At 36.6% G+C, this 12,930-nt stretch overlaps 1 protein-coding gene across 10 annotated transcripts in view; it reads left to right on the top strand.

Annotated features, from left to right (window-relative positions):
- Positions 1-12,841, top strand: part of itga3a (integrin, alpha 3a) — a 31,800-nt gene extending 18,959 nt beyond the window's left edge. Inside the window, exons 11-27 of one of the 10 annotated variants that reach the window (XR_009269827.1) lie at positions 98-165; positions 342-481; positions 642-791; positions 919-1,016; positions 1,320-1,488; positions 2,774-2,851; positions 3,110-3,189; positions 3,897-3,974; positions 4,189-4,291; positions 5,713-5,889; positions 7,030-7,149; positions 7,318-7,431; positions 8,831-8,926; positions 9,094-9,219; positions 10,205-10,358; positions 10,465-10,522; positions 11,068-11,203. Coding sequence is in view for 4 of the 10 variants with exons in the window: in XM_058768706.1 (XP_058624689.1) it covers positions 98-165; positions 342-481; positions 642-791; positions 919-1,016; positions 1,320-1,488; positions 2,774-2,851; positions 3,110-3,189; positions 3,897-3,974; positions 4,189-4,291; positions 5,713-5,889; positions 7,030-7,149; positions 7,318-7,431; positions 8,831-8,926; positions 9,094-9,219; positions 11,068-11,238 (1,768 nt within the window). In the remaining 6 variants the exon portion in view is untranslated. Of the gene's footprint in view, positions 1-97; positions 166-341; positions 482-641; positions 792-918; positions 1,017-1,319; positions 1,489-2,773; positions 2,852-3,109; positions 3,190-3,896; positions 3,975-4,188; positions 4,292-5,712; positions 5,890-7,029; positions 7,150-7,317; positions 7,432-8,830; positions 8,927-9,093; positions 9,220-10,204; positions 10,553-11,067 lie in introns of all 10 variants that reach the window. The other 9 variants (XR_009269825.1, XR_009269828.1, XR_009269826.1 and 6 more) reach the window with 9 other exon arrangements.
- Positions 12,842-12,930: the final 89 nt, after the last annotated feature.

The raw sequence follows: 12,930 nt of genomic DNA, 5'->3' as shown, positions 1-12,930 counted from the left end.
GTAATCTTAATATTGATTATGTATTTGGGTTTTATCACAATTGTTGAAATGTCTCTGTGGCAAAATCAGTAAATTCTGTTGTGTTTTCTTCATACAGTATTGAAGCAAAGATCTGTTTGTCCTACACATTCAGCACTGTCAGTGCCAGTCCCCAGAAGAGTATTAGTAAGTACCACATCACAGTTTATTACCCTAGAGTAATAAAATATAAAATATAATGCAAATATAAATGCACACTCTCTAAATATTATTGTCATGCAAAATGTGCTGTTTCACATTCTGACTGTCAGATTTCAGGTCCGACACGAAGTAGCTGTAAGAAAGATCTGTTGTTTTCTCAGGTTTTCAATATACGGTGGAAGCCGATCAATCTTCTCGGAGCCCTCGTGTTCGTTTCCTTGACAACAAAGATGGCAAATACACTGGCAAAATGTCTGTTAATCCGTCTGGAGATTGCCATTCCCTGAAACTCGAGCTAGTGGTATGACATAATAAGGCCATCCTTTGAATTGCCATTTTATTCTTTGTGACAAAAAGTCTCATAATCATAATGGGTTGTTTGAGTTGTGATCAGATTGAGTTAATTGTAAACAGAGATTTGTATAACTCTGATATATTGTCTCTGCATTTGACTCTCACAGTCCAAGACGATCCAAGACAAGGTTGCTCCAATAGTTTTCTCGCTGAGGGTGTCTTTGGTGGAGACTCCTCCCTCAGGTGGGCAGACGTTGGAAGACATCAGTGCTTTTCCTGTGATCAGCCAAAAAGATGCTCTGACTTACAGAGCTGAGGTACCTTTGAAAGCATATTTTGCCTCACTCAAACATAAATGATGTTTTCCTTGGAAACGCGATGTCTGCCCTTCACTACTTGCTCACATTCTCGCTTATATTCCACCAATGTCATCTCGTTCTTTAGATTCACATTCAGAAAGCCTGTGGATTAGATAACAAATGTGAGAGCAACCTTCAGATGACGGCTGTATTCACAGATGAGCGGAACATGCCGTTCCCCACGTAAGCTCACTACCGTTTTTCATGTGACAGGGAAAGTAGATGACTGAATAGAAAATATGTTTTTGATTGAATATCTTCCATCATGCTACTGTAGGATCTCTGTCTCGAACAGACCCAAATAACTATAGAATCTTACACTACAAAGGAAGAATCTACCCGATGTGATTCTTAGGTCCTTTCAAGTATGACCCATTTTTGCTCATGAACACTCACCAATGATCCAATCACCTGGACTGGACTTGAAGGGAAATTGTCATTACTTCATGGATGTGATGTGAACTGCTAATATGTGTGTTCCTACAGGCGGAATGGCCAGCAGATTTTCCACTACAGTACTGACGTAAAGAAGGTGAAGTTGATGGTGAATGTGTCTAATGTTCCAACACAGGACAGGAAAGCAGAAGATGCTTACGGTGCTTCTCTAAATGTCACCATTCCCACCTCGCTCAGCTTCTCCAGCCTGAACCCCAAGGTAAGATCAATAGATGTGCTCAGAAATTATACCTTAGTTCCTTCTACGGTTCTCAATACACAGTCCATAACAGTTTCTCATGTAATAGTCTATATCATCACCCAGATCTAGACCCTGAATTGATCAAATCTGGTAATGTTTCTCATAAATTAATATAATCGTAAAACAAAGCGTATGCAATCTTAATCTTTAGTTTCTATCTGTAGGCAATAGTTGTATTACAGCTCCTTCAAGCAACAACTGTACATTATTTTCCCTTTTACAATGTATAATAGCAGCAATTTGTGGAAAGGCTATTTAGGATAGCTGCTATCATTTTGGAAATTTACAATAAGTTACATGCACATTGATTTTCATTTCATGGCTGTACAAGCAATATTAGTAACTTTTTGTAGAAGTTATAAATGCCCAGTACTTGGACCTCTTAAACTTTACAATGAATACCTCTGCTGCTCTATATTATACATGCTTATGCCATGGTCTGTCTGAATACTCGATTCTGATTGGCTGGCAGGTGTTGATTAAATTCATTGAACTGCACAGGTAGTTCCAGGTCAGTTTAATCACGTTCTATATTAATGCGCTTCCTATAAACATTGGTAACCATAGTAACATACAATTACAGTTAAATAGTAATACAGACGAAAATAACCATCATTTTTATCGTTCCGGTCAAATATTGCAGCGCAAATATTATTAACATCTTTAATATGTGAATGCTGGCAAATGACCATGGCATAAACGGGATAATCAACGGCTAGCTGTGCATTAAACGATTTGAATGCACTTCGCTGCGTGTCGGGCGGTTCTTCGCCTCCACGTCGTGCATTCAAATCGTTTAATGCACAGCTAGCCATTGATTATCCTTTACATATACACTACCGTTCAAAGGTTTGGGGTCAGTAAGACTTTTTTTGTTCGGAAGAAATGTTGCATTAAATTTATCAAAGGTAATATTTGTATGTTACAAAATATTTCTATTTCGAATAAATTCTGTTATTTTGACCTTTTTTATTCATTAAAGAATCCTGAAAAGAATGTATCACGGTTTCCACAAAAATATTAATAAATTAATAAATAAATAAAAACCAATTATGTTCAATTTAAATTATTTCACATTATTACTAGTTTTACTGTATAAAAATAAATCTAGCCTTGGTGAACATAAGAATCTTTCAGAAACTTAAAAAAAAAATCTTAGCAACCCCAAATTTTTGAACATTAGTATATGTACAATTAGACTGCAAACAGAATTTTACTTGGTTCTTGTTTTTGTTTCTTGTAGAACTTGAATGTCAAATTATCTCCTGAGGTGCCTTATCTTCTGTGTACACTGGGGGACCCCTTCAAAAGCAATCAGAGAGTAAGTCTTCATTGTTATCAGTGACTTGACATTCATAGGTTTTAAGCACACTTACTCTGGGATTTAACAGCATACTGCAACAACCATATTAAATGGGTATTGGATGAGACTTTTGGATTATTTATTGGATACAGAATGTAATAACAGCAGGTGAATTTAATTAACAGTCTTGCAACAAACAGCATTTTTAGAAGCAGATGTAATGAATCGGAAGATGGATGTCTTTATTTTTTTTGTGGGTACTTCTGTCGTTCACAGGTGGAGATTGAGATCACCTTTGAAACGACAGGAATCACACTAGACATGCAGGAGATTCAGACTGAACTGCAGCTCTCAACGTATGAGAAATCTCCATTATTTTCTTCAGATTCTTAAATAGGCTGAACGTTTGGGGAGAGATGCTTTGCAGGAAATGAGCTTGCAAAAAATCAATATCTCTTCTAAAGACACAGAATCCTGAAGAGAAACATAAATTTACATAACCTGTGCAGAATCTCTAAGATGTTTAGCTTTTTTTTTTTTTTTAATTCGAGAGATAAAATCTAATGATATGTTAACTCATTCATTCATTCATTCCCTCAAGAAGCTGCATAAAATATATTACATATTATACAGAATACAAAAAAATTATTACTTGAATTATGCTGTTCAAAGGTTTACATGTCCCTTTTTCTTAATATTATATGTAGCTTGTATTTGTATGAGCCTGTGTAATTTCAGTCATTATATCAAATAGCTTCAAGGTACTACTAAATAAAAAAAATAAAAATTTAAATCATAAACATCTGGCAAATTCTGTAAGGAGAATGCAAAGTTGAGCAGAACTGTATATAGAAATAATATCATTAACCCACCCACAGGAAGGAATCCAGTGCATAAAAACAGGGTCAAAAGCATTCAGTGATTCACTGTTCAGTTCTGCAGTTTTAACCATTAGCATAAGGCTTATATGCATATGAAAGAACAATTGTCTGTAAAAGAGGTTTGTTCAAAGAGTATGATTCAGATTTGGACTCTGGCTGATGATTTCACCTACACCTCTCAGGTGGAGCGATCAGAATGATCTACAGCCCCTGTCGAGAGTGCTGATGGTGGAGTACAACCTACGGCCCACCTTTAATATGTGAGTTATGTGCCATTTCTATCCTTGGAGCATGTCACTGTATCTTTTCATCTGCTTTACCGATTTTCAAAGCTATGTCAGAATGACTCATGTTACACTTCATTATTATACAGACATTTCACTTTTTTGCCTAACATTAAACTTTAGTAAGAGCTACATAAAATCAAATCATTTTGCAAATAAATTAATTTGAAAATTTCTGTTTTTCTTGTAGCCTTTCATCCGAGTTTAAGACAGAATTCAGTGGAAATGTAATGGGAGAATCAGCCATGAAAAGTACCAGTGACATTGGAAGCCCAGTGGAATTCAACTTGACGGCAAGATGTTTTTTACAGCCTACATTCCTAACTAGCTGTGATGTGGCGAGTCTCCAGTGTTGGGCAATTTGTCTGTCCACACCATAAGGAAACAATACTATGAGACACAGCACAGCCTTTGAGAACATATTTAATGTTTAACATACAGCATTGAGGAGTGGGATTTTGGATTATTGAAATTTCATTGTAGGAGGAGCTGTGGAGAAACCAAAAGACTGACTCTCATTGTTTGCTGCAGAAACAACTGATTAAGACAAAATCTCAGACTTATTATGTCATGCCTATTTAGCAAATGGTGTAAAGATGGTCGCACATCAGACGTAAAAGGAAGATGACATACAGTGTCCTAAAATTTGAAACATCGAATCTAATGCAAAACAAAAACCTCAAAAAAGTCATCATAAAGATAACATGCAAACAAAGACTAGAAGATAGATTGTATATAGGCAATTTTTCTGTAACAAGTCCTTGTGTCATTTGAACAGCTCGAAAAAAGACTATGCTGGATTGGAGTAAACATATAGGTTTACCCCTAAACATAAAGGGATAGTTCATCCAAAAATGAAAATTTTGTCAATAATCTCTCACCCTCATGTCGTTCCCGTAAGACCTTCGTTCATCTTTGAAACACAAATTAAGTGAAATTTTTGATGAAATCCAAGAGCCTTCTGACCCTCCATAGATAGCAAGGGAACTGCCATGTTTAAGGCCCAGAAAGGAAGTAAGGACATCGTTAAAATAGTCCATGTGACATCAGTGGTTTTACCTTAATTTTAAGAAGCTACAAGAATACTTTTTGTGCTCAAAAAACAAAATAATGACTTTATTCAACAGTTTCTTCTCTTCTGTGTCAGTCTTTGACACACACATTTACAAGAGTACCAGACATGTTTATGTACAGTGTGCGTCTTCCTCTGTTTGCTTGATGGTACTGTCGTGAACGCACAACAAAGACCTTTCTGGGCCTTGAATGTATCAGTTGCGTTGCTGTCTATGGAGGGTCAGAAAACTCTCAGATTTCATCAAAAATATCTTAATTTGTGTTCCAAAGATGAACGAAGGTCTTATGGGAACGACATGAGGGTAAATAATTAATGACAGAATTTTCATTTTTGGGTGAACTATCCTTTTAACCATCAATGGGGCATAAGTAGACTGTACGGAAATGTACAGATGAGATTTATGAGAATATGAATTCATACAAACTAGGCACCATTTTTCCAAAATGGAAAATACTTTAGCAATTTGGTCATTGTCAATTGCGACACACCCTATGTGCGATACCTGTGCTTGTCCTAGCTGTGGTGTGATGCAACCCCTTTTTTGAAAACCTAAAACAAGTTCTTTACTAGATAAGTCAGTAGACACAATCAGTTTGCAATTACTCAAAGTAATTGTTTTATTTATTCTTTTGTCTGCAGGTGACTCTTTCTGGAAAACCTCTGGGAAATCTGGGGTATCTGGAAGTGGTCTTTCAGTGGCCTTATGCTGTGGCTAATCAGAAGTGGCTGCTATATCTGTCAGAGATTCAGATGACAGGAACCTCCAAGACATTCTGTGTCCCTGAAAATAACGTCATAAACCCCCTTAATCTCACTGTAAGTGATTAGATGTCTGACTGTCACTGATTGTTTTTCTGCAGTACGGTGTTGATAACAGAGCAGTTTAGCACAATCCAGCCTTTGAATCGCTGAGAGAAGCAGCAGAAGAAATCATGCTGGGACTGGGACCTCCTCCTTTCCCAGACCTATATTACCCACAGCTCGCACTGCAATCTTGCTCAGTGTACAAAGCCGAGTGGGAATTATTTCAGAAAAAGTCCATCTCCTAATATGAAGCAGAGGGTGGTTCGGAGACCATCTATCTCTCTGTGCCTATAAATCAGTGTGACATGTGCTTAGGAGGTCTAGATGCTCTACAAATAAATCCCAAGAACTCAGAAAATAATTAACTAAGACAGAAACACCATACTAAGCAAGTCAATCAAAATATTCTAATTCAAGGTGATTTATGCTTATTAATATGGCATAGAAACCCGTAACGTGGTGGAAAGTAATCCAGTAGAGCACTGCAGGAATTACATATTTCTGTAGGCCAACTTGGAAATTAGTATCTCCCTGGATCCCTCGACCAAAATTTTTGTGGATTAGAAAATAAACTCTGGGACCAACACACATTTATGATTCTTATATATTTTGTTCATGATGATAATCTTTGCAAATGAACACTTTTAAACTTTTATGATTTATGAAGCAAAAATACAACTGCCAGAAGTCAAAAACTAAACATAGGCTATAGACGAACTACTATAAAACAAACATTTTCCCTGAAAATGTAAATTAGAATAGTACAAATAGGTACAAAGCGTAGATGAGTTTTCCTGTTCAGTGTGATGATGTTTAATGTGCCCAACAACCTCTGTAATTCAGTTTAGCCATTTGTTAGCAACCGAATTTGTCAAGATGCAAAAAAGTTTTGAAAAAATCATAAGGGGGTATTACTGCTGTATTTTATATTGTAGAATAAAGCATAATATCTTGAGCTTTTGTTAACCACTGACCTTATTTCAGGCTTTTAACAAAAGTCCCATTAACTTTGGGAACCAGGGAACTCTAGGTGCTAATATGCTAACTCGTTTTCAGGTTTTTGAAAAATGTCATCCCTGCAGCATTTTGTTGCCATGCACTTAATATAAAGTGATTGTTAATGTGATGGACGTGTTACCTCCTGTGGGTTAGGTGTCAGAGCGCAAGACTAGAAGGAGGAAAAGAGACGAGGCCTCCTTGGAGTCTGAACAGACTGAACCGCAGGCCCTCCCGAACTCGCGGGCCATCCAGAGGAAACCTTTTGCCAACCTGGTGAGTATATCTGTCTCCTCAACCATTGTTTTGTTGCTAGGCAACTGGATGATACTGGCATGTCATGTCTCCTCTGATACTTTGCATGATGTAGTATGCAACAGAGACTAGACAAAGATAAAATTAAGAGTGTTTTGTCTGTCACTGCTCATTCTCTCTCAATCTCAGAGCTGTGACGAAGGTAGTGCCCTCTGTCAGACATTCACCTGCCCCTTGCTTGGCATGGACACCTCGGCCAATCTCACTGTCAGAGCACGCTTATGGAACAGCACGATGCTTGAGGTCAGAGCTCCGCTTTCATTTGAAACTTCACATCCTCGTGTCATTACTGCAGGCTTGTTGCATGCCAGGCTCTCAAGGATAAATCCCACACTTGCTTTGTGACATTTTTCCGAGTTTAAGTGGTTTCATCTTTGTTACACCAGGTTCGGTACTTCAAAATATGCAATATACTTTGGCTTAAAGTTGATACAGTGAACCCAAAAAGTATTTGGACACTTGGAAACTTGCATTAGAAGCAAAGGGGCATCTGCAAACAAATGATGCTGGACTTCTTTCTCAGAACCACCTTAACTTTTGTAAGCCATTACTTTTAAATGGTCCCGGTGTGATTTTAGTGGATGTATGAAGTCATATCTCCTCAAGTATTTCTTCACATTAACTATGGAAACGTTCTACTAACTTTACCAGTTACTCTGCATTTTTAAAAAGCCATGTAAAAATATTTACTCCACGAACATGAAAAACAGTGATAACGGCATTTATCTGTTGTTTGCAGCATTGTGTTCTTTTCTCTGCCTCAATGATATGTAACACCGCAAGTTATCATAGGAGATTTAGTCTGATTTTCACACTCTTTCACTCGTGTAATTTGTGTGTTTACATTCCATCTCCGTTATTGCGAAACCCAAGACACACAACAAAAACAGCTCAGATCACAGCGTTCTCCTCCATTCACCAGCTGTTGACATTTGTAAATGGCGCGAATCAAGACGTCGCTGTCAGCCGCTTCAGAGTTCCTGCTGCCGGTGCAAATGCAACCAGGAAAACGGTCCATGGGAGAAAGTGGTTCTCTAGGAACGACCCTGCTTGCTAGTTCCTAGAACTACGTGGTACGAAAGCCCCTTATTAGTACCCCTGGTCTCTATCAACTCTCTAGGTACAGTATTTTTGAGAAACGTTGCCCTGTAGGAGTTTTCAATCTGTTCCTGTAGCCTCACCAGCACTGCACATTTCAGACGTCTCCCTTATTTAACCCAGCTGAATTAATTCATCAGCTGATTAGTAGAGAACGCCGTGTCCTGAGCTGAGTGTGTCCAATATAACGGTGGGAAAAACGGATCATTTTACTGACACTCTTGTTCAGCAAGCAAGTTGTATTCAGGTTCTTTTGTTCATCTGAACGGAGTTAAAATTCCCCATACACATTCACATACACAGTCGTTTATCATATTGTGAACTAGGAAATCATTATAATGCAGTATAATTACGAGAAACACAAATGATTAGTTCCCCTCCTAAGTCTTTCGTTTATTTGCCACGTGACAGATGCAATTAATGAATCGTTCATGAACGACCCATCACTACTCCAAATAAAAGAAACATCCCAAATGTGCAGTGCTGTACATGATACTCATTCTGAAGTTCAGAAAATAACATTTTTGCAGCTCTCTTTTTACAGGACTACAATGCTGCTAGAGTACTTGTGAATGGTAGAGCCACGCTGAGTCTAAAAACAGACAAACCAAGCATCAAGATGAGAAATAACACCCGTGAGGTACAAACTCAACATCTCCGAGTTTCTTCTTCTATCTGGAACTCTCTCTTGCATACATTTAGCATAAGTGAGGGAAAATCAAATAATTATTAAAATGAGGCAATTTCCTGCATATGTTTTCTGGTGCATTGGAGATTAATGACAGTAAACATCTTTTCTGTGTTTAGTTTACAGTAGCTATAGACCCTGCAGAGGCAGAAGAGCTTCAGTATGAAGTGCCTCTGTGGATAATCATTGTGTCCGCGTTGGCAGGAGTGATTCTGCTGGGTCTGATTGTCATTTTACTGTGGAAGGTGAGGATCCTTTTGTACTTCAATGCCCCACACTTTCCTTTTGTTCACACATCTGCGTGTTATTCTAGAAGGAAGGACACAAACGACAACTTTATTTTATCACATTATGCTTTGAAACCATAAACAAAGTGTGAAGTTTTTTTGTTTTTTTTACCTCCACCCTGAGAGAAAACAACAACACATCCTGCCACACATTTTAATCATCTTTTTCTGTGAGGCAACATTTCACATGTTCATGATGCCACTTTGGTGCCCATAAACTTACCGATCATAACCATATATTCTGTTAACTGATAAAATGTTGAAATTCCTTCCTACGTTATTAAAATAGTAGGCCACATAATTAATGATAATTAATTATTTAAGCTTTTACAATAGCAATTGAAGTCAGTGAACAGTGTTACACACATAAACCACCATCCAGGTAACACACATGAAACTAAAATTATGCTGTATGCATGAATTAAATAACAAATATCATATTATATTGTTTCTACGCTGTGAACTGTCAATACAAATATTATATCATAATATAATCAAATGTGACGCATCATGCAGTGACTTCGTAAATTAAAAAAACTAAATAAAAATCACCAAAAAATAATAATAATTATAATTAACAATAATAATAATAATTTTGTTAATAAAATGTAAAAAAAAAAATTAATTAAAAGGCCATTTTATTCTGAAAGTATGTGTATTTGTTTTGTTGTTGAATAGAATATAGTTTTTAAGCATAAATGATATGTAATTCATACTTTTCACTTCCCAAATCACATTTTTACAGTGTTTTGCAGTCAAAGTACATGTATTTTTTTATGTTGAATGTTTTATGGTGTCGATAGATGCCGCACATGGATACATTGTGCATCACACACATATCAAAACATTTGTACCAGAAGAGCAGCTGATTCCAGCCTAGATAAATTTTTCCAACCATGCCTTGTGTTTTGTTTGATCGCTCATATCTGAATCCTGTTCCCAGTGCGGTTTCTTCAAGAGGGCCAACACCAGAGAGCTTTATGAGGCCAAGGCCCAGAAAGCAGAAATGAAAACACAGCCATCTGAAAATGACCGCCTTACAGAGGAGGACTGAGATTTGCTGGCTATTGTGAGCCTCTGACACAAATAGCGAATTCGTAGGTGCCACAGCCAGCAGCTCTCTAGCTAAAATGTTCAGCTTAATTAACAATAATGTATTCCATGCAAGCTCCGCTAATACTGTCTTTCCTCTTCCCTTTTGAGATACAACGCTTGACTCGTCTGTTTTCGACTCTCATCATTGCTCTCAAAAACACTAGAGGTTGTTTTTTTTCCTGAAACAAATTGATATGTGAGGCTCTTTGTTATGTCCTCAGGCTTGTGATGCTGTTATCTTGGAGATAGAATGATGTTTTAAAACATCAACTGTATATTGCTTTAATCCAACTTCTGAACGCCTTTTCTTGCTTTGACAAGACTAATAACTTCCTTCTGTGTTACTATGATCTTTTTTTTTTTTTGCAGTTTGGGGCTTGCTTTCAACTGAGGCAACAAACTCCTTCTGATCACATCTTCTCTTACAGAGATAACAAGCTTTCTTTTCCCCCTCACAATCTGCTGCTGAATTTATAATACATTTGTACACGCTTGCTCTACCTCTTAATAATTTGACTCGAGTTTAAAGAATGCTTTCTCTCTGTTGCTATTTAATGTTAATCTTGTAATCTCATAAAATTACTTCATTTTGAGCTCTCGGATTTCTCAAAGCTTCTCTGAACACATGCTACTTACCTTGTCACTATAATAATCCTGGTAAAATAATGTGGTAGGATGCTTGCTCACAATGTTCTTTATGTTTTCTCACAGAGTGGCTTTTTTAAGCGGGCTGCCTACTTTCAAACTATGCCAAAATACCAAGGCGTGAAGATTTGTAAGAAGGAACGGTACCAGGTAAACCAGGGATTTTTAATTGTGGACACCACAAAAAATAAGAAGCACTGGATCACTAGCTGGACTGAAAAGACACAGTACTACTGATGAAAGCACTCTTAAATTGTCTTTTTTAGACAGTGGAATGGACTTTACCTGAACTCTGCATGATTTGATTGGAACTTCTTCTGGATATCAGATATAATTGAACATTTTCATTCAAAACTGTCTAGCATGAACTGATTATACAGAAGACTTTGTGTGAGATTACACACTGTATTGATGTTTATTTTGGTTACAGTTTTTCAACAGAATACATGTATTATGTATGCTGACAGGCTCAACAATAAGGGTTTTTCCTGCTGGCTCAGTATTTCAGATTTGTGCTTGGCCTGCCAACATTTTCAGTGTCACCCACCTCAAAGGGATGATCCATTTTTTATATTTACGCTCTTAAAAATGAAGGTTCTTCATTGGCATCTATGGTTCCATGAAGAACCTTTAACATCCATGGAATCTTTCCAATGCACAAAGGATTCTTTATAGTGGAAGAATGTTATTGAGATTTTGAAAATGTTCTTTACACTTCTTTTAAGAACTTTCTACTGAAAGGTTCTCTTGGGAACCCAAATAGTTCTTCTAAGGTATCACAGTCTTTATTTTTAAGAGAATTGCAATGTGTTTTTACTGTAGGTTATATTTGCTATAGATAATTTTTCATTAAATGTTACATTTTATTTTTTGGAGTAAAATTCTTTTATTATAATTGCAAGAAGACAACATGCAACAAGCTGGAAATTATATAGCTAAAATGTACTGTAATTAATTTCTGCTGAAAAACAATGGCTTACACTGACGAAACAAACAAACGTGGTTTTGAAACAATTTTCACTCAAACAAATGGCAAGTAACAAATTGAATTAAACATGAAATTTTAAAGCAGAACGACTAAAATTGTATTTTTAAGGTGTACTCTAATCTTATTTTTTTTTTTTTACAACTTTGAAAAGTCATTTTTACAGTGCAAAACATATTGGCATGTAGTTTTCAACACATTTTGATTCTGTCAAATCATTTTGTTTTAAAATTTAACAAAACATTATATGTGTTAACCAACAAGACGAATACAGCCAAACGCTTACGTGTGAAAAGCATAAAAATGGATGTACAAAATCAATTATTGTGAATTTGAAATCAGTGTAAAATTGTCATCCACTTGTCTAGTGGGTCATCCTTGTTGTTGAGCTCTGTGTTATGTTTGATTTTCATTCTTTCGCATTTGTTTGTGTGACGACTTGTATGTTATGTGTCCTGTAACTGAAAATAGCACTGTATTTTCTCTTCGACTTTCCTAAAATCTGTTGCCCAGTCATGACTCACTATCCCTCTCATTCCCTTCTTGCTTTATATATTTTTATCTTGCATCAGGTCACGTTCATGTGGAACGCTGATGGATTTCAAAGAAAAAAAACTGAACATATGAATGCGAATTGTTCAGTGCAGGAGAGTAAACAGACATGCACACAAATACTCCTCGCCTATGCAGTTGGGACAGTAGCCTACCTAATTTCAAATTCAGCCTTTTTTTAGCTCCATCAGCAACATAGCCTATGTTTCATGCCCTGATTGTTCATTTTACAGTCAGGTTTTAGATCTTGTGGGGGATTATGTCAGTTGTAAATGTAACGATTAAATTTGTCCAATAACCTGTCATGATTTTGTAGATATGTTTCTACTCCAGTGATTTATATTTGTATTTAAAATGTTTTATAAATTAAGTGGATGTTGTTTACATGTCTA

This window comes from Onychostoma macrolepis, chromosome 03, assembly GCF_012432095.1.
Source record: "Onychostoma macrolepis isolate SWU-2019 chromosome 03, ASM1243209v1, whole genome shotgun sequence".
NCBI lineage: Eukaryota > Metazoa > Chordata > Actinopteri > Cypriniformes > Cyprinidae > Onychostoma > Onychostoma macrolepis.
Note: the sequence above shows the minus strand (reverse complement) of the source record. Positions and strands in the feature narration are given on the sequence as shown.